This window comes from Eurosta solidaginis, chromosome 5 (assembly GCF_040869045.1).
Source record: "Eurosta solidaginis isolate ZX-2024a chromosome 5, ASM4086904v1, whole genome shotgun sequence".
Lineage (NCBI taxonomy): Eukaryota > Metazoa > Arthropoda > Insecta > Diptera > Tephritidae > Eurosta > Eurosta solidaginis.
The window spans coordinates 19,934,133-19,957,048 of NC_090323.1; the positions used below are offsets into that span (position 1 = coordinate 19,934,133).

At 35.9% G+C, this 22,916-nt stretch overlaps 1 protein-coding gene across 6 annotated transcripts in view; it reads right to left on the reverse strand.

Annotated features, from left to right (window-relative positions):
• Positions 1-12,462, reverse strand: part of Tgi (Tondu-domain-containing Growth Inhibitor) — a 92,424-nt gene extending 79,962 nt beyond the window's left edge. Inside the window, exons 1-2 of one of the 6 annotated variants that reach the window (XM_067786749.1) lie at positions 11,927-12,462; positions 3,420-4,503 (exon numbers count right to left, since the gene is read on the reverse strand). In XM_067786749.1, coding sequence (XP_067642850.1) covers positions 3,420-4,284 — 865 coding nt within the window. In that variant the 5' untranslated portion in view covers positions 4,285-4,503; positions 11,927-12,462. Of the gene's footprint in view, positions 1-3,419 lie in introns of all 6 variants that reach the window. The other 5 variants (XM_067786748.1, XM_067786746.1, XM_067786745.1 and 2 more) reach the window with 5 other exon arrangements.
• Positions 12,463-22,916: the final 10,454 nt, after the last annotated feature.

A 22,916-nucleotide genomic window follows, 5' to 3' on the forward strand; every position in this document is an offset into this window, starting at 1 on the left:
GGCACCTCCCATACAAATGGAATATATTATACTGCATATATCTGGATGTCGTAATGGTAGGATAATTAAAATTGGTAAGGAGCTATGTGACGTTAAGTCCTAAAACCTCCAGTAAAATGTGGAATGGGGAAAAACTATGGCTGCCGTACAAACTTAAGTTATTTTAACACCTAAAGTTTGACTGCATTGTTGAGTTTAGCTGTAATGCCTTTTGGCCGTTTAGTAATCTGCTGCTGTTAAAAAAATTGTTTAGCTTCAGTCTATCTACATCTTCTATAAAAATCAAATTCTGTGTGTGTGTTCCCTATGAAAACGTGTTTGCTATACTTCGATCATCACCAAATTTTGGCTCGGGGTTCCTTCGATCAAGACGAAAGTTTTTCATATTTCAGAATTAAGAATTTTAAATTTAAATGTTTTTGTTTTTTGGCTATGCGAAAGAACTATCTTAGCTCCCAAAAATGATCATGTTAACAAAATCAATGATCGCTTTCAAAATCAATTTCCTGGTGAAGTGACGAAATATAAATCGATCGACACAGTTACAGATGAAGACAAAATTGTGAATTATCGAAATGAATTTCTATACTCCTTAGAACCAAAAGGAATGCCTGCGCATATATCAACTTTGAAAATTAGCTCACCAGTCATGCGTCTTCGGAATGTAATCAAAGCAACAATCATCAGCGGTAAAAGCAATACATTAATATAAAATAAGATGCAATAAGATACAAGAATAAAATGTTTTAACAGAAAATTTCACCAAATATGCGTACAAAATTCAATTCAATTTACAGAACAATAAATTAAATTATCAACAAACAAAACAGAAAAGATAACGCAACATCCATTCGATCACGGGCGTTACAACGTGCGCCTGGTAAAGCTAGTTATGTATAACGCAAAGCGACGCGAGGAACCACTTTCGCACAAGTGAAACCAAATTCGTAAAATATAAGAGCATTCATTCACTTCAGTGACTCTCGGTGAATATCGGTGACTGCAGGTGATTGTCTTACGTTTTTTCGTATTATATAGCGACGCAGTGTCACGAACACTCATTTTTGTGTCAAAATATTCACTTGCTTCTGGGTCGCGTTTGCTTCATTCACTTCGCTTCTTTATTGTCGATTTTTTAAATCATTTTTGAGTAAAAACTGAAGAATCTTAACATTTCGTGAGAAAAATTATTGAAATATTCCATAGACAGCCGATAAAGGTTATATTTAGAGCTTCGTTCAATGGGGATGCATATTTCGTCAAATTTTACAGGAATAAAAAAAGCGAAACCTATAAAAATTATAGCCAGGGAGCCAAACTGTTATTTATTTTGTAATAAAAGTCCATCAGAAAAATTTATTGGTGGTATGGCCTAGAAGGTTCAATGCGGTCATATTAAATCGTTCCGAGATTGTCGAGTTTGTACCTTAATGGTGCTTGTTACCGGAACATACCTCATATATATCCGGTAAAGGACCATCAACATCGATAACACTCCCCGAAACCTTCGGGAAGTTTCTTTATCGCTACAACAACAACAACAAAAGTGAAATGAAATGCTAACCAAACAGTTTCTGTTGAATACCCAGAAATCTGAGCATACCAACAGACATTTGATTGAAGAGGCTACACCGCCTGGGGGCTTAAGCGGTAATCTCCGTAAACATTATGAGGAAATACGGCACCTGAGAACACACCCGTATGAAGCAAAAAAGCACAAACAGATAGTCAGTGATATCCACAAACAAGCGTCGGACCTTTATGCCAGGAATTGCCCGACAAATCCGGTACTCAAAGAAAAACTCCCAGAACTAGCAGAGGAAGAACTCACTCTTCCTAGGGAAATGCGCGTCACTCTAGCTAAACTTCGATCTGGGTACTGTAACAGGTTAAACTACCTATCCAGAATCAACCCCGACATACAACTTGAATGAACATTGGAGGAAGTTTAAAATAAAATTCGAACACGAAATATTGAAAAAAAAAATTTTGAAACTTGGTCATACTCTAGAACAAGGGTCGACTACACTGTTTGTAACGTTGACGTTCTTTCTCATAAAATAAAAGCTGAAATTTTTTACGACAAACAAAATTTCTGGTAAAAGTTCAGAACAGGGGGGTGGGGGTCGACTGCGAATACGCGTCCAAAAATATCGTGAGAGGTGTCAAACGAAAATAAAAATATTAACTCGTTCAGAATTTATTAACGAAAAACCGAAAAATGAGCGCCCGGGTCCCTTCGAAACCGGGGGTGGCATCCATAGTATATTTGCGCATAACACCTTTCTGCTTTGGCGGTCTTCGACCGAGCTTATGAAAAAGTACTCTGGCCGATCCACCAATGGGGTGGGATCAAAATTAAATGCGTGCAAAATCCCTTTTTATACAAAATTTTTTTCAGTGCACACCATTACAACAACCATATAAAATTGCCAACTTCAACTGCAAATATCTACGGACATAGATACAATTTTTATTTTCCACCTTCGGATTATTGTTGTCGAGGTCAATACGCGTCTTTTGACACCTCTCTCTATATTTTTGGACGCGTATTAGCAGTCGACCCCTGTTCTGGACTTTTACCAGAAATTTTGTTTGTCGTAAAAAATTGCAGCTATTATATTACGAGAAAGAACAGGTCAACGTTACAAACAGTGTAGCGTTAACAACAGCAACGAGGCTGTGCCTAGGGAAGCTTGAGCGCAGCCCATACGGCCATAGTGGTATGAACTTCAAGAAGCATGGTATAAAATTGCAGCTGTAGTGCAAGGCCGCAACAAAATCCTCAAATCGATTGCCGGAAGTACTTAGGAAAAAGATAAAGAAACATACAATTAGATTAGTGGTAAATGTGATAGTTAACTTGTATTTGGTAATAAAAAGCAAGTAATTCAATATGTAAAGAGTGCAGAGAAGATTTAGATTGCCTATTAATATTACTACAGTCACAGTCACAAATAACGCTGTTCCTTAAATATCGCGGGGTCTGTTAAGCCCAGCTGTTGTATATACCAGCGCCAAAATTAACAGCAAGCAATTCAATATGGAAAGAGGGCAGAGAAGATCTAGATTGCCTATTAATTGTGCAAAATCCACAATTTATAAATCACGCTGTTCCCCAGAAGTAGCAGTATCTCCTAACTCTAAGGATTGTATACACCGTGGTCAAGATAAATACCAAGTTTTTTCGAAACCAATTTATTTTCAGAAACAATCAAAATTTGTGGAACTAAAAATTTCATTTCACAGGCAGTCCTGTGCCAGTAAATGATTTAAGAATTTTTCAAACAGCGACAGGGGCACAGGCGCATCTGAGATTAATATAGCTTTTTAGGCTCTTCATTGCTGAGCTTATAAAATTTTGCCTTCACCGCATGAAAAATTTGCATCAAAAAGTCATATATGGACTAAAAGCCTACCTTTTTGCAGTTGTTGCTGTTGTTGTTGATACAAGTGATGATGCAGATCACGCCATGGCTGCCACAACAAACTATTAGCCATATTTGAATTGTTGTTTTGCTGATCCCGTGCATGCAATAAATGCGCATGCGCGTGCGCCGCTTGCTGTTGCTGTTGAGAATGAAGATGTTGTTGTTGCAAATGATGTAAATGAGTAGGTGGCGGTGGCGGCAGCGGTGTCAGATGCATATGCGAAGTAGCGGATGGCGAAGACGATAGCGCCGTCGCATTCAAACATGCCGTTGCCGTTAAATGTTGTTGTTGATGCAAATGTTGCAGATGTTGTTGTGCGCCCATAGCAGCAGCGACAGCTGCAGCTTGTGCTGCTGAGAAATGTGGAAAATGATGTGGCGGCGATAGCGGTTGTGGTGCAGGTTGCTGCTGCGGATGTGGCGTTGGCGGAAGTTTATGTCCATTTGTTGGGGCATTGGCAGCCACTATATTTGCCGTCGGCAGCTGTGCGTGTTGGCTGGTGCTGCTGTTGCTATTGCTGTGCGTGCTTGCCGTTGGGCTAACAGCTGGAAGTGTTGTCGTTGTAGCAGCAACAGCAGCTGATGTAGGCGAGGAAGATAACGATGAAGCAGTCGAAGAGGAAGCGGACGGTGAGGCAATGGATGATGTGGTCGACGAGGCATTGATACAAGTCGTGTTGTAGTTGTTGTTGTGGTGGTGGTTAGTACCGCTGACCGCCGTGTGCAAGTTGGCGCGCGCTGAAAGCGTATTTTGCGCGGCGGCAGCTGAAGCAGCTGCAGCAGCCACGCGCTCAAATTCTTTGATGCGATTATAATAGTTTTGTTCGAAGGCGTTGAGCAGTAGATACTCCATTTTGATGTGGAGAGGGAATTATTAATAACGCGTATATTTTACAAGTGTGTGTATAGTACAGATGTTATTTAACAAGTATTTGAGCTCAATGCACATCGGTTGACATATTAAGGCAGCGCTCATGGAAGTTTTCTATTACTTTCTTGAAATTTTTTTTTATTAATTTAAATTAAAATTAATTTTACACTTTTTTAAAGTTAATTTCGTGAGATATCAGCCCTAAAAAATCTTAATTATTTAGAAATTTTTTGTCATCGCTTTTTTATTATATTATTCTTAGGTATTTGCTTGTTTTAAATTTAGTGAATTTTTTTTAAAGCAACATTTTTTTATATTTTTTTCAGTTTCTGAACATAGTAATTTGTTAAGGTTTCTCGCAAACACTTGCTGTCAGAATGTTTGGTTCGCAGCGAACACACAGACACACTTTTTTTTTTGTTTTTTCAAGCACTGTTATTTTTACTTAAGCAATTTTTTGTAGGAAATTCGAGTAATAATAATAATTGGACGTTGTGGAAGCGCACTGCCCTCATGTGGCCCAATGACACCAGGCTAATCCTATTCAATATCATTGATGGACAGTGGTTTGTCAAGCGTCGAGATCTAAAACTGCTCAGCTACAGAAGAAATGTCATCAGCTGAGGGTAAAACTTAAATTAATAGCAAATAGAAACAAACATATACAGCATTAACGATTAAGAGAGATAAGGACAGTCTTTTTTTCATAGAAAAAAGGGAGTCCGACATATCAAATGTGTTTGAGTGAGAGTTATAATCTTGGCACAAACACCGGAAAGGTTCGTTAAGTTCGAAATTCGTTCTACATTGTTTTAAAAGAAGAGGTTTGAAGTGTCTCTGTGTGCATATTTTTCCAAATAAAATTTGTTTAAATACATTTTTTTCCAAATATAGTTTCCAAAAATTGCTCTAGAAGCGTAAACATTTTAAATTCGGGCATTTGTCTAATATTTCGAAAATATTTTTTTGGTTTGTTATTGCTTTATTCTTAAGAAGCTGACAATTTGTAGAATCTTTGAATTAAAAAAACACATTTTTCTGTAGATCTAATTTTTTTCATCACGCATTTAGTTTTTAAGGTTTTTCGGAATTTGTAGATTTTTCAAACTTTTGCGTACTTTTAAAAATTATTTAAAATTTGATATAAATTTTTTTTTGCAAATATTTATTCAAGCACATTATCAATTCTGATTTACTCCGTTTATTTTGTTGATTTCTCGACAGTGTGGATAGTTGATATATGTGACCCGGTCTATTAGAACGATTTTCCGTCATTCCTTGTCAAATTTGGTTTTCAGACAAACCGTTTTCGGCGTTGTGTCATCATCAGTGACAACTTTCATTTTCCGAAAAACGACAATTCACACTGATGATGGCACCATGTCGAAAACGATTTTTCACATCAATTTCTGATTTATATAAATTTTTCAAAAAAATTTAATTTTTTGTAACAGAAAATTTTGAAACTTTTTTATAATTTTTAACGTTTCAGAAGAAAACTCAGAAGGAATAGCAATTCATATTTCATCTCACTTAAATTTAAATGTTTTTTTTTTTTGCTTTTGAAGATTTTCCAAAGATTTTTGTTTTGATTATTAGCGGGAAGTGCGCCTTTTTATGCCTTTTTTATTTTTCTTAAACTTTTTTTATTCGATTTTTGTTTGGGTTAAATACGATTTAATTTCAAAAAAGTCAGAAAGTAAAAGCTTTCGCACACTATTTTGTTAGTTTGTTTGTTTTTAGTTTTTGAGAATTTTTCAATTTGTTTAATTTTTAAGATATAAATTTTGTATGAGAAAACGAAAACGTGTTTTTTTTTTTGTTTCAGTTTCAATTATTATGTATAAATATGAAAGATAATTTTCAAATTAGCAACGATTTAAAAACAAAAAAAAGGACGTGTGGCACTCGGGGACTGCCGCGGTAAAGCTATTGCATATTATCAACTTATGCAATTATAATATTTATGCAACATTTTGTTTTCCTTGATATTAATTCAAGTTTTGTCTTTGATATTAATTCAAGTTTACCTTTTTAAGCGTGGTGACCGATAAGAAAACAAAGTTTTTACTTTTATTGAATAAATGAGAAGTTAATATTTAACTTTCACTTTAACTGTAACTTTATTTTTAACTTTAACTTTCACTTTAACTTTAACATTCACTTTAACTTTAACATTCACTTTAACTTTAACTTTATTTTTAACTTTAACTTCAACTTCAACTTTAACTTTAACTTTAACTTTAACCTTAACTTTAACTTTAACTTTAACTTTAACTTCAACTTTAACTTTAACCTTAACTCTAACTTTAACTTTAACCTTAACTTTAACTTTAACTTTGACTTTAACTTTGACTTTAACTTTAACTTTAACTTTAACTTTAGTTTTAACTTTAACTTTCATTTTAACTTTAACTTTATTTTTAACTTTCGCTTTAACTTTAACATTGACTTTAACTTTAACGTTAACTTTAACTTTAACTTTAACCTTAACTTTAACTTTAACTTTATGATCCGGGGTGGGCGTGAGCTTAGCACCTGCTAACAAGCCAACCTAATATAAACGCACGCAAGTCATTTTCTGTCAAAAATGTCTCATGCACATACAACTTGTATGAGAGCAACTCAAATTGAATTTGCTGCGTGAAAACCTAACTCGATTTCCAATTTTTTTCTGCGTGATATTTAGATTTGACGTTTGCACACATGCTTTATATTGTCGCAACGCATGCTTATTTGGGTTGGGGCAAAAAACGCCGGTTGTTTGCGTGCGCTAAAAAAACGCAGTGCGGTTTTATTAGGTTGGCTTGTAAGCGACCATATATGTATACGATAAGCGATAGCACAATGGCTACTTCGTGAAAATCAACGACAACTCTTTTTGTTTGATTTCGATGGTCGTACGGTGAAGAAGTGTCGCACACTCGCTTAAAACATAGTACCAAAGAGTGCGTGTGACACGTGTTCACCGTTCAAGCATTGAAATCAAACTAAATAAATAATTGATTTTGCTCTCGTGCTCGCTACGCGTTCGTGTTTACTAACACATTCTCAATTTGGTAACCGTGTAAATGTAGTGGTGCCCACCGCTGTTTATGATAGAGATCCAATTTTATGTATTTGGCCTGTTGCTAACACCGAACCTTTTCGAGCCTTTTCGGATCTTTTTTGACAAATATCCGTTACGGTTTTTTTTTGATTTAGTCGCCAAGCCCGCGATAAAATTTATGCAATAGCTTAAAAATTTTAAAAACAAAAAATTTCCAAAATTGTCTCAAATAAGTTTTTGTACAAATTATTTAAAGCTCGTCAAATTTTTTAATTTCTAAGACTTGCAATTTATAAATTATTATTATTTTTTTTTTTTTAATTTTTCACTCTTTACATTATTTGCTAACACATTTGTGTAGGCGCCATTTTAGCTTTTTACAATTTCAGTCACAATATGCTGTTAATTTTTATTTTTTTACTTTTTATTTATTTCCCATTTCATTTCTCGTGCGCAACATTCCGCATTGTTGTCATATTTGGCATCGGAGACGTGCCAATGTGTCGCTCAAAACTCCTAAATAGCACAAATAAATATTTATTTTTTTTGTTGTTTGTTTTTCTTTTTTTTCATTTTCCAAACAAATTTACTTTAACGAGTTGTTTGAAGTTCACGATTTAGATTTTTGTTCAGCATTCAAATGTTGCTTAATAGCTACAACAACAGCTTTTATAAAGTGAGAGAAAAAAAAAAACAAACAATAAAAACATTTCACGCGCCAAAAACAACAAAAAGCCAATTGCAGCAGTTTCAACACATTGTTTGACTGCTTGTTCTAATGACGAAAAAATAATAACAATCCAAGCAATCTATGGTGTTGAGCTTCAAAGTGGATTAACTTTTTCCCAAAATAAAATTTTTTTTAAATTTTACTTTTTTATCTGAAGTTTAGTTTTCAATGCTTTACATAAAATTAATATTTTTCTGTTTTTGTTTTTTTTTAAGTGACGCCCAGTGAACTTCTCCTAACCCTTGGCTAGGGTCCGTTTGACCTGGCGCTGATCCAGGAGCATTGGCTCACATCGGAAGAAAAGTTTTGTGGGCTCAGTGCGCGCTGATTTGGCGTTTACTATGCGCAATCTGAAGGAAGAGTGCGAGCTGCAATCATGGTAAGGTAACAGCTACACACATATGTACATATATGCCGCCTAATTAAGAATAAGCATGCTTTTATTCGGAATCCAATAACCCATCAAAGATGCTTATGACTGCGTACGACAGAGCTTGTACCCTAAGAAGATTCAGAGGGAAAGCAAAGCCGGCAAGGTGGATGTTGGCAAAGGACGCGTAAAGCGAAGCGTGCAGGGACGAGTGTAGGGATCTACAAGCGTGAAATCCACAGAGCGAAGAGAGTCAAAGAGTTGCAAAAGTCTATGCGGACATCGAGTGCTCCAGCGTAGCAGCGCGGTTGAGAAAAGTCCGAGCTAGAGGAAATATAGACCAGGGCCTAATAAAGAAAGTGAACGGGGCATGGTCACGTCGTAGTGAGATGATGCAGAAGAGCCAGCAGACAGCACTTACACCTCGATTACTCAGCGAGTAGTGTCGGGCTTGGTGACTGACACCAAGATGGAATGGGCGGTGAAGAGTTTGAAATTCGGACCCCAGATGGTATATTTCCTGCCATGCTACAAATCTCGAGTAGAGCGATCGTGGAATGGCTTAAAATAATATTCGACTGATGCATAACACTGAATCATGTACCCAACTGCTCATATCGTTTTTCTTCCAAAGGCAGGAAAAATAAGAAAAAAATAAATAAATAAATAAATGTAAGGCGTGATAACCTCCGGAGAGATTTTAGGCCGAGCTTCTCGTCCAATTTTCGTCGTGCTCTTTTTTAGTTTTTCCTACAAATTGGCGGGACGGAACCTACTTGTTAAATGCCGACTCCGAACGGCATCTGCAAGGCAGATGAGTTTTCACTGAGGAGCTTTTCATGGCAGAAATACACTGGGGGTGCTTGCCAAACACTGTCGAGGGGCGACCCCGCTTACAAAAACTTTTTTCTGGAATTTTGATTTTGCTTTGCCCGGGGCGTGAACCCAGGATCGTCAGTGTGGTAGGCGGAGCACGCTACCATCACCCACGGCAGCCGAATATACATAAGTAATTTGTATAATAAACACACACATTAGCTTTTCAGAGGCTGATAGATGTGTATATGAAGTATAATATGGATGATAAACTGTTCTCCGGAAAACATACATACGTACACCAAAAGCAAGTCGGTAGACACGGCACTGCATACGGTTGTTATGAACATAGAAAAAGCCTGGGGATATAAGAAGTATGTATTAGGAGTCTTCTTAGACATTGCCTGGGCTTTCAACAACGTCTCTAAACAGGTGATCATGTACGGTATTCTCTACATTAAAATACATGCATCCAGCCTTAACCAGGCGGATCGGCTGCATGCTTGATTGCACGAAGATTACTTTGAAGTGGGGGCTCTATGATACCAACAAATCAGTGCATAAGCGCACGCCGAAGGGCGGGTATTGTCACATATCCTGTGGACAGTGGTCATCAATAAACTGCTCAGGCGCTTCGGTGAGGCACCCGTCAAACTTACGACGTACGCAGCTACTTGGGCATCTAATGGCGGTTTAAGCGCCAACACGGAGAAGACCAATACGGTCTTGTTTACTATGAGGTATAAGGTCCCGGATTGGACTAGACCGATGGGTCTCTTAAAGCCACGATAGAGGTGAATGTTTGGCGCAAGTACGCTAAAATGGCAGACTAGGTGATACACGTGCACATTGATGATACCAAAGAAATGAAAGGAGTAGGGTCTGCGTTGAACCCCGGTCATCCGGAAATAAACAAATACTACAAGCTGCCAGATGACTGTGGTGTTTTTCAGGCAGAAGCTAATAGCTGTTACTGAAGCAGCAGAAATACTGGAGGAGAATTGCTTAAACTGCAGCCGTGCCAAGCAGAAGTTAAGGCAATCATCTCGCATAGCACAGCATCTAAAAGTGTGTTGGAGTGTAAGCATTTCGTAGAAAGAATTGGGATAAGGATAGGTATGTATATCTATATTGGGTCCCTGGGCATATGAAAAAATATGGAAATGAATAAGAGCATGAGCTAGGTAAATAGGGTGCCATCCCACGAAGCTTAAACCATAGACGTCCCAAGCAGATTGGGCGAGATTTAAAGAAGGTGAGTGTTGCACATGATCGATCAGAAATGCGTTGAACCAAGCGCGAGGCTACAAAGTGTCGATGATCATGCGCAGGTCTTACAATCAAAGCTACTCTTATAATTGAAGGGAGGTGACTGTAGGCTCATGTTAGGACACTAGATTATGGACTCACATGCTTTTAAATTTGGCCTTGTCAGTGATAGCTGATTCAAAAAGTGCAAGTTAGAAGGGAAAAGGATTGAGCACCATTGGTGTTCGTGCCCTGCGCTTGTTAGGCTAAGAATTCAGCTATTAGGAGTGGCACAGCTAGTTCCTAGAAAGCATGTAGTATTTGATAAGAGAACGAAGTTACTTAATAACATAGGTGGTGGTTTCTGATATTTGTTCCTTTTGGTAGCACTATAAACTCATTCATTCTATGTGAGATCCGGCCAGTTCAGCCTAACCTAACCTAAGAAATTTTTTTAGTTTGGCTATTATTGCGGTTATCTTTGTGCGGCTAAACATAGCTCAGCGGCATATGCGTGTGTTTGTCGACTCATTGCATCTGCGCTTGACTTGCGAGTTCGAGCTGTAGCAATGGCGATGAAATCCAATAACAGACACAAAGCCCTTGTTTGGAGGCAATCACTAGCTGCTTTGGATACAATTTCATTTGAATAATTACAAAAAAAAAACAAAACAAATGCGAAAAAAAGAAATTGATAAAACCACAAAAAAGTCAATAAAAAAATTGCACGTAATTTGCATTCAAAGCAGTCACAGTCGCTTCAAGTTGCTCTTTGACTGACTGTCAGATAAACTGTTTAGTAATCGACGCATGCGCGCGCTGTGGGTGTGTGAGTGTGCTCAACAATAGACACAGCTAGGCAGTGATTTTAATTATTGTTGTTGTTTTTGTTGTCAATAAATTATATATGTACACTCTTGCCTGAACTTGAGTGGGAGTTTGCAATTACAAAGCGCGCTTGTTGTTGGTGAAACAAAAAATAAAATAATTTCGTAGAAAAAAAAATAAAATTAACACAGTGCATGAGTCGAATGCCAAGTAACTGTAAACGCGTTTAAATTTTTTTAATTTTAAGTTTTTTATTTGTTTTTGTTTACTGAGCAACTTCTTTGAAATCGGTTGGCCGGCGCTAGATTCATATGATTTTTGCTAGCATTAATATAGTATTTTTTAATTAAAAAAAAAACAAAACCACCACGGGATTTAACGGCATCAGCTTTCAGAAACACGTGCAAATGCATTAGCACCAGTGACAGCACTTTTAGAAAACTATTTTTAAAACAGCTGCAAACATTTTTTTTTCGCTTGCTTTTCAAGAAATATTTTTCCACTTTTTCATAATTTGTAATTTGCGCTACTTTTTCCTCTTATGCACAATAAATATATAATAACTAAGTCAACGCGGACTTACTTTAATGCTATTTTACTTTTTTTTTTATATTTTTATTTGTAGCAACAACACAAGTTTTATTTTTTTGTTTGTTTATTATACAAAAAATCATTTGCTTCACGCACAAAAAACTTGTTTGCTCCGCTAAGTCGTGCTTAAGCGCGCAGCTTCAAACCGAAACTAAGCCCAGTGTTGGCTTTCGTGAAGTGCTCCAGCAGTAGCCAACGCGCGCCCATATGCCGAGCCCACAAGTCAAATGGGAGCGAGCGCACCGCCACATGCACAAATACATGCACGCGCTTACCAAGCGGAAGTCTCCAAAAGTTGAGTAAAAGCCGGTGGCGCTCCAACTCTTTACTGCGCTCATTGTTACTCAGCGCTAGTGGTCGCTGTGTTTTGTTTTTTAATTGTGTGATCTACCTTTGTTTACGATCGCCTTGTAGGGCTGTAGCATTTTAAATGAATTTGTTGTTTGTTGTAGAGTAGATCGTTAAATGAAAGAGATCATTGTGTAGACGACAAATTTTTTTTTGAGATATTTATTATATACATATAGTCAAATACAGGCATGCTTAACGAACGAAACGATATCATTTCGTTACGATAATCAACGTTAATAAACGAAACGAAATGACTTCGTTTCGTTTATTAACGTTAAGAACGACAAATTAACGTTAATTTGACGATCTTAACGTTAATAAACGAAACGAAGTGACTTCGTTTCGTTTATTAGCGTTGATTATCGTAACGAAATGATATCGTTTCGTTCGTTAAGCATGCCTGGTCAAATAGTAGTTCAAAGGCGATCTTACGCACCAACGCTCTATAACGCCGCATTGTCTTCTGCAAGTGCTCAATATATTTGTAGTGCTCTCGAGATCGCTACACTCCTCCAATGACTTAAGTCAAAAGTCTCCACACGCCTCACTGAGATTTTCTTAAGTGAGTTTCTAAAGCTCCCAACTTACTTAGTTTGGAGCGTTAAGGGCCCATTACTGATACTTAGCATAGACTTGACTTAACTTGAGAACTGTCACTTACAGTTCTGTTAAATGAACATTGCATGTTACTGATTACTCAAAACTTAGCAACACTTAACTTGACTTAGAAGTCTGTTGAATTTTGATTTTCTATGTAAGTTCTAAGTGACGTTTACATTTTGAGATGCCATTTGTTTGTTCCCATTTCATTTTGACATTTTGTCATACAAATTGACATTTATTTAAAAATAAATTTCAACGCTGATTATGATGCCAGATTGTATGCGCCAAGTGGAGTATAATCGTGGCTAAGTTGCCAAGTTTACGCCAAGTCAAGTCAAGTCTATGCTAAGTATCAGTAATGGGGGCTTTAGAGTCCATGAAGCTCTCTCATATAAATTAAAAATTTCCCACTCGCTCTTTTTTATTTTAACGTTATGTACATTATTTCGCCAGAGTGTGCCCTTTAGTTTCCAACTACAGCTTTTCGCCACTTGCACAGTGTCTTAAAAATGGAAAAAACTGCATCGCGTACATTTCCGAACTGATAAGCTGCTTACAAACAGTTTGACGACTACCCTGCGTCCTTTGATCGATTGAACACTGTGCTTTGCTACCTTATTAAAGCACAGATTCCTCTGTTTTCTTCAGGCCTTAAGGCAGAGCTCTTATACTTTTCGAGGTGTCCGCCGTTTATGGTATTCAAATTTTATAATCAATTTCGTTCAATATCTTTTTTTTTTTAGGTCGTCGCCTGACTCATTGAGAAATAGATACAGGGTTATATCATAGATGACTTTAGGTTGATTTTATGCAGGTCTAATAAGCTTAGACTAACAAAGTTACTCTTATAATTGAAAGAAGGTGATCATAGGCTTATTATAGGTATTCTGACTGGACACTGGCTTCTGGTATCGCATGCTTTTAAATTAGGGATAGCGGATGTAGAAAGTGCGGGTTGAAGTATGAAACGATCGAGCACGTTTTGTTTTCGTACCCTTCGCTCGCCAGGCTAAGACTCCAGCTATTAGAACTGGCACAGCTATCAGATCAAGATGCAGCAAGTGGCATAGATCCTAAAAAGCTTCTTGTATTTGTCAAGAGGACGAAGTTATTTTACAACATAGGTCCTAGCTTGTCGATGATTGCCCCTTTCGAGACATTGTTGAAAGCTCTGGAAATGTCTGGAAAAACACCTTCCTTTATGTTCATTACCACTCATCGCATTTGCAGTATCGACTGACATGCCTTTGGTGTAAGCATGTTGTGTTGAAGAGAATAATTCCCCATTCATTATTGATTTTATATATACATTAGGGCGGGTCAAATTGTATGGGGAAAATGGGGGGAAAGAAACTTCAGGTGCACATCCAGTTTCTGAATCTATGGGTCCATACTGAGTAATATTGTCCATGGGACCATAGGTCTGAAATGAATTTCGAGCCTCCCTAATTTTTTCAGAAAATTTTATATCCCAATCCGAATCCGAATTTGACATTTATTTTCATGTATTTTATTTGTGAGAGTCGCTATTTCTAACAAAATTAGGGAGGCTCGAAATTCATTTCAGACATATGGTCCCATGGACAATATTACTCAGTATGACCCATAGATTCAGAAGCTGGATGTGCCTTTTCAACAATAAATTTGACCCACCCTTATATACATCTATTAATCTCTCCAGGGTTTTGAGCAGAAAATATGTAAAACTAATAGACCTCTGGTTTTTCGGATGCAGATGACTTACTGGGCTTTTCAGTGTGGTCGTTGAGCAAACTTCTGCTAACACTATGGACTCATTCAGTCCCGGATCGCCCAGTTCAACCTAACCTCACCACTGTGCAGCTATCAAACTAATTACTTTTTTAATTTTATTTATTTTTCGTTATATTTATCCATAAAACAATTTTATCTGCCTTATTTCTCTATATTTATTGCCCGCCATTCACATTTCGCGCAACTTCGATCACAAAGTGATCACGTTTTTTTTTTTTATTTATTTTTTATCTATTTGCATATATCACTTTTTATTTGTTATTTGATATTTATTAGTTTTTATTAAATTGTGTTTTTTTTTAGTTTTTTTATTTATTATTCTCTCTGGCTTTCAAGTTTTGCGCTCTCTAGTTTTGATCCATACACATATTCAAGTTTATTTTGTCACTCAATCGTCTACGCTCGCTTTGCTCATCTCACAACTCGTTCGTTTGTTTCTTCAATCGCTGCGCTGCTCTAATCACTGCGCTGATTTGCTTTCGTTTTTCTATTTCTATTTCTATTTCTATTTCTGTCTTTTATTAAATTTATTTTATTTTTATTTTGTGTAAATTATTTTTTCAACAAGTCAATCATAAAACTGCTTTTATTTGTTATTTTTTGTCTCTATTGATTCTATTCACTGATGTGTATCTTTCTTCTTCTTCCACTTCGCGTGTCTAGGTGTCTATTACAATGAATTTAGAAGAAAAGGCCTTATTTGTCTTTCTATTTTGTTGGCCTCTCGCTTCGTATTTATTTTACTCACCTCGTTGCGATTTTCATTTGATCGTTGTTTATTTGTTTTTCTTCGAAAGGGTTTTATGTTCGAGTTCAACAGCATTTGTTAGATATGTTTGTATATATTACAGATTTACCAGTTATATTTACATATTTACTCAAATAATTTGCATATGCAAATTGCTAATAGTTTATCTATGGATTTTGTTTCTCAGTTCAGATAAAATTTTGTATTTGTCGAATCAGAAATAGTCTGACGCAGTTCATTTTGTTTGTGTTGCTTTTTAGTTTCGGTGTACAGCAAATTTACAAATTTGGTATGCAAATATTTTTTTTTTGTAATAAGCGAATTAGATTCATGCTCAAATTTTAAATTTGATAAGCTTTTCAATAAGTTTAAGCTTAGTTTTAAGGGCATTGCTCTCTGGTTGTGAAAACGTGTCGCATAATGATGTAATAAATTTGCATTATTCAACAAAAAAAAAGAGTGTTATTTTGACTCGGTTTAGTTTCATGTCAGAAATTAAAGTTTATTCTTAGATGTAGTCAACGAGGCTGGAGTGATATAGGGATGACGGCGTAAAGGTCAATTGATGTAATGACTACTTCAAATAGTCATATTTAAGGTTAACTGACTTTAGGAGATTTCTTTATTTGACCTGCCGATTTAGCGAATTCTCGTTTGACCTTATGAGCGTTTAGTGAAAAGACCATAACCATATACAGCAATTTTAGATTAGCACATCAGGACGTTTAGTTGAATACAACCGTACCCGGCAGATTTAGATATTTCTGCTCGAAAAAGCTGTTTGCCTTCAATTAAAAATTAAGCCTCGCTTCCTTCCTTCACTATCTGTCTCATTCTCATCTGCTCTATCTCCTTCTTTTCTTATTATTCTTGTCCATCCCTTATTGCGTTTGTCTCCCTCTCTCTCGCACTCACAAACCAATTCCCAGTCCTGCTTTCACTGCCATTCACACTCCCACACCTTACACTCCTAATCCAATTTCCACTCCTACTCCCACTGAGAATTTCACTCCTATCTCTACTCCCATTCACAATCCTACTTCCACATCCACTCCTACTCCTACTCCAATTACTTTGAGATGTACGTGCATTTGCAACAACTTTTTTAAGCTCAAACAGTGACAAAAGTCTTTCACGAAAAGTTTTTGATAAACGATCGAAATATCTAGCCACCAAAACAAGGTTTTCTGATTGACCGCTTGTTTCACCAACAACAAACGAAAATTGGTTTGCTTCAAGATCCAACACTTTTCTAAACTATCTGCTAGGTGAAGTGCCATTGTTCTGCTAGATTTTGTTGACATCAATTTTTTTGTAAGAAATCCATTGAGGTAAATTATAAATTATATAAGGGTTAATGAAGGTGTGGAAAATTTTGTGGGCAGTGTTGAACATTTTTTTCTCAGTGAAAACAATCTTGATTACTGCCTAAAAAGGACCAAAATTGGATAAAAGGGACCAGCGGGCGTAATGGGGTTGGAAAGGACCGTTTTTGGTCCAAATGGACCCAAAGTGGCAACCATGCTCCTATATCATATTTTCAAGCAAATCGCAACATAAATACGATTTTTTAGAATAGGTCGGCCTCTGGCCCACTTCTCGGAAATAAAAGGTCCGAAATATTAAGCTTATCTAAGAGAAATTCCTGTACTAAATTTCGACGATTTATTGCATTGGGTCGTTCCCTGGCCACTGGCAATACGATATATATCATATGAGTATCCTATGTTAGCTGATTTCCCGGGCTTTAATAGCTGTGCCACCCTCGCAATTTTTTATTTTTCAAGAATGGCGAAAGTGGACAGAGGCGAGCGCCAGTGTTTGAGTCCTTCATAGCCATGGTTGTTAACCAGATACCAAGGTCATTTTCCATAACAACGTGTTCTAAATTAGAACTTAGAACTTCTAATACACAGCTTTACATTGATTCAGTCACCTTGTAGTAGGTATGTATGTATATTATAAGGCATGGCTTCTCTTCACAGATTACCTCCTCAATGCCTCATTTGACTTCACATATTCAAGTTTTTATACTCACTACTGCTCACTATTTTATTGTACAACATTTTGTCTCATTTCATTCAAAATACTTACTTAATTGTCGCTTAACCATTTAAATGGTTATGGACGTCCAACAAGGCGCGCCAGCCGCTTCTTCTCTCTGCCAACTGGCACCAATTGGTCACACCAAGGGAGTTTAAATCGTTTTCCACCTGGTCCTTCCAGCGGAGTGTGGCCGCCCTCTTCCTCTGCTTCCATTGGCGGGTTCCGATAGAAACAATTCCTTAGCCGGAGCGTCATCTTTCAATTCAAAATACATTGCACATTTTTACACAGCTTCTTGACTTCTATTTCAAATCAACAAAATCTTCACAACAATTTTCCTTAACTAATTTGTGAAAAAATTAGCTTATCAATCTTATAAGCATCATTTCATGGGCTAAGGAGAGGAAAGGACGTGTTTGGGATCGCTCGTTGAATTTTGTTTGCAAAAATGGTGAAACCCTTTGAATAATTGTTAAGGGTGGCAGGTATGTGAGATAGAGACTCTGTAAGAAGATCAGTTCACTTTTGGTTTAACAAAGTCTAATATCAATAACGATTCAAAACCTAGTGAAGTGCCATATAAGTGTTTGATAGTTTTGTACCGGTGAGAAAGTGACTCAGGTCTGGCGAATGGAGGCGCATACATGTGCATATATAATTACAAATTAACACAAAACGAAAACGGCATAGTGAAAACGATAGCAAAGGCAATATGTCTGAAAGCGAAAATAAGTGTGACAAGTGCAAACTTGCAATTCGCGGGGAGACGGGAATTAGATGTGTGGGTGTGTGTGCGAAAGTATACCACTCGGCAGCAAAATGTTCCGGCTTGGATAGCTATAAAGCTACTGTAATAGGAACACATCCAATGGTGAATTTTATTTGCGAAGAGTGTATTACATACATACATAATATTGATCTGGTATTGCGAGACATGCAAGAGAGTGTTAATAGGAACAGTGGCTATTTAAAAGAATACAAAAACGAATTTGAAGAAGCTTTAAAAACCAACCAAAAAGAGATGCGGGCGTTAATGAAAACAATGGAGGAAAAATACAATGAACGTTTGGCGACCTTAAAAATGCATCAAAAAATGTATATTAAAAATGCAGCTGAAATTAAGAAAGTGCGGGAGATAACAGAGAAAATAAAAAATCAAGCTGAAGTAGTGGGGAGGGAGAATGAGAAATTTTGTAGTGAAATAAAAACAATAGTAAAGGAGAAAAACGATGGGATACCACAACAAACATATGCAAATATTCTAAGAACGGGTGAAAATAAAAACACAGCTAGGGCCGTTCCAGAGCTTAAGAAACGGGCTCCTATTATTGTTAAACCGAAGGCAAAACAAACTAGTGAAAGAACAAGGCAAGATCTAAATAATAAAATTAACCCTAACGAGCTAAAGATAACAGATATTAAAGCGGGCCATAATGGTATTATGGTGATCGATAGTATTAATGAAGATGAAAGAAATAAGATTAAACAAATTATGGATAAAAAAATAAGTGATGAATATGAAATAAAGATACCACGTGACTATAAACCAAAATTATTTATAACAGGCATGCAGTTTGAAAAGAATAGAGATGACCTGATCGAGTGTCTAAGAAAGCAAAACAAATGCCTAGAACAGGGTGAAATAAAAATTATTAAGCAATATAATGTTAAAACTAGCAACAAAAACTATTACAACGCAATATTGGAGGTGGACGAGGAAATGTTTACTAATGCTTTAAAATTGGATAAGCTCAACGTAGGATGGGAAAGGTGCAAAGTTTACGATGGCGTTGATGTGACAACGTGTTTCAAATGCAGAGGATACAATCACAAGGCGACTGAATGCAAAAACGAGGAAGTTTGTACCAAATGCTTGGGTAAGCATAAGACAATTGAATGTAATGAACAACCAGCAAACAAGTGTATAAACTGCATAAAGGCAAATGAGAAGTTAAATCTAGGACTAGATGTCAATCACTCGTGCAATAGCAGACAGTGCCCAGTCTACCTAAAGCACTTGAATGCAAAAAAACAAAGGCTAGGATACTAGCAGCGAACACCCGACGCACTGATAAGCCCGCCACAATTCAATGAGATACCGCTGAAGAAAATTCGATACAAAGAAAGACTGCAGACTAGACACAATGAACTTAAGTGCATATACTTGAATATTAACAGCATAGTATCAAACAAATGTGAACTGGAAGTGTTGGCTGAAGTACATACACCAAGTATCATATTATGTTCGGAAACGTGTACAACGAAAGATGTTGAAGACAGCGAATTAGAAATAGCATCGTATAATATGGTTAGATGCGACTCGCACAGCAGGCATACAGGAGGAGTACTAGTGTATGTTCATAGGACAGTGGAGATAAATGTAATTTATAATGCTAGTGTCAATATGAACTTATGGTGCATTATAATAAAATTGAAAAAGGTCGATAAAAAGTGGCAAATAGGGGTTCTGTATCATTCACCAAGCACAAGTGATGCAGCGTTTATCGAGTACCTAAATGAAATATTAATCGATAAATTTGAAAGAAGTAAATGTAATATACTAATCGGGGATTTTAATATAAACATGAACTACATATCAACATATAGTACAAAATTAAATGAGATATTTTCTGTGATGGGTATGACCCAAAAAGTAGAATTTAATACTCGAATTACAGATGCAAGTGCATCTAAAATTGATTTATTATATTCAAATTCAGATGAAATACAGTGCAATAATTTGCCTGCATACAAAATTTCAGATCACGAAACAATAATGTTCAATATTAAAACGTCTAAATCATACCAGATGAGAATGACCAAGAAAATCACAGCTTGGGATAAATATAATAGTGAAATCTTAATAAGCATCCTGAGATCATGTAACTTCAACATAAATGAAAACCTACTAATTGATGAGAAAGTCGAATTAGTGAACAACATAATAATGCAAGCTATGGAAAGTTTAACGTATGAAAAAGAAGTTCATATCAAGCTTATGAATAAATGGTACGACAGAGAACTGGCGCAAATGAATAAATGCAAATATAATAATTATAAGTTTGCGATACAAACAGGTGATTGGAACGAATATAAAAATATAAATCGTATCTACAAAAAGCTAGTAAAAATAAAGAAAGTTAAATATATGGAAAATAAAGTCGAAATGAATGAAAATAACGCCAGAGAAATGTGGAAACATCTTAAGCAAGCGGTTTGCTTAACGAGAGATAACGAAGGGATTAAAAAGGCGATAATAGATGGTATGATGGTAGAAAATGAAACTGAGCTGGCAAATGGTCTAAATAGGTTCTTTATAAATAGCGTAATAGAAATTAATAACATCATAGAACCTTGCCGTGTAGCACTAAGTGATGTACAAGTCAATTCTAGAATAAAGTTTGCCAAAATAACAACAGATGAAGTTATTAATATTCTGAAAGAGTTCAAATATAAAATAGGCGGCAGAAAACTTATATCTGATGGGGTACTTAAAGACTGTATATCGTATACAGGATATTTCTACGCACAAATAATCAATAACAGCCTAGAAGAGGGTCTTGTACCAGAAAAGTGGAAAACGTCAACGGTGATACCAGTGGAAAAAGTTAAAAAGACAGTAAAACCTGAAGAACTTAGACCCATAAACACCCTGCCTAGTGATTGTAAAATACTTGAAGCTTATGTTAAGAACCAGTTAACGAAATACCTTGAAGATAATAATATACTAGCCCACCAGCAGTCAGGCTTTAGAAAGAAACATTCATGTGAGACAGCTCTTAATTTGGTGATACATGACTGGAAAGAAGAGTTAAATAAAAAAAAAGTGGTTGTTTCAGTCTTCCTAGACCTCAAACGAGCTTTTGAAACAGTGGATAGGGAGATCTTAATCAAAAAAATGGAACGTATTGGTATAACTGGTATAGAACTTGACTGGTTTCGCAGCTATTTGAAGCAGAGGAGACAGAAAACGGTTATAAATACCGTGATGTCTGATGAATTGGAAGTACCCATAGGGTTACCACAAGGTTCAGTTTTGGCACCGATACTGTTCTTAATTTATATTAATGATATAGTTAACGCTATTGAAGGTTGTGAAATTAAACTATTCGCTGATGATGCATTAATAATTATTAGTGAGAATAATATTAATTCTGCACTTTCTAAAATACAACATGAACTGAATAACCTGTATAAATGGTTGTGCGGAAATAGACTGAAACTTAATATAAATAAAACGAAATTTATGATAATAACAAGGAGGAACGTTAATGAGGATATAATTGGTTTAAAAATAAATGATGAAAGCATACAAAAAGTTGACAGTATAAAATATTTGGGAATTATAATTGATAACAAACTCAAGTTTGAAGAACATATAAACTGCACAGTCCAGAAAGTTGCGAAAAAAATTGGGGTTATGCAGAGAATATCCAAATATATTCAAAAAAAGTACAAAATAATTATATATATATATGAACCGCACTTTGTAAACTGCCCATCTATTCTATTCATTGTGTCAGACAAAGAAATAGATAAACTTCAAAAGATGCAAAACAGATGTATGAGATTTATTCTTAAAAAACCTAGAGATACTCGTACGGCTGATATGCTGAGAAGTTTGAACTGGTTAAGTGTAAAGCAAAAGATTTTTTTTCACGCTATGAAGTTTATGTTTAATATTAAAAGTGAAAATGTACCTGAATATCTAAGTAAAAACGTAGTATTAGTTAAGCAAACACATAACATTAATACAAGGAATAAACACAATTTCAAACTGCCTTTATTCAGAACTGAAATAGATCAGCAAAATATTTTTTATAAAGGTCTAAAAAGTTTCAATGAACTGCCTATAGGTATAAAAAGTTGTAATGAAATCGGAGCTTTTAAAGCAAAACTTTATGAATATTGTAAAACCTTAGCAATAAGATAGTAAATTGTAATATAATTTAATTTATGAATTAGGCTTTTTTGCCGTAATAAATAAATGAAATGAAATGAAATGAAATGTACACTAGGGCGGGTCGATTTGTATGGACGAAAGTTAACTGATATCGCGCTATCGATTTTTCGATAGCATTTGGGCTCAGGAAAAAAAGTTCCACTACGCATACCCAAAAAAATAATTTTCGAGCCTGCGAAATTTCATTTTTTTAATTTTTTTACTTTGATTTTTAAGGTTTTTTCATGACCTACTAAAAAAATTATCATATGTATACCCAGTCCGACCCAAAAATGTCCGCTAAAAACGTCGTCGATAAAAGTTTTTTGAAAAAAAATAAAAATGAAAATTTTACAATCAAATGAAAATTTTTTTAGTAGGTCATGAAAAAAACCTTAAAAATCAAAGTCGAAAAAAAGTAAAAAAAAATGAAATTTCGCAGGCTCGAAAATTATTTTTTTGGGTATGCGTAGTGGAACTTTTTTCCTGAGCCTAAATCCTATCGAAAAATCGATGGCG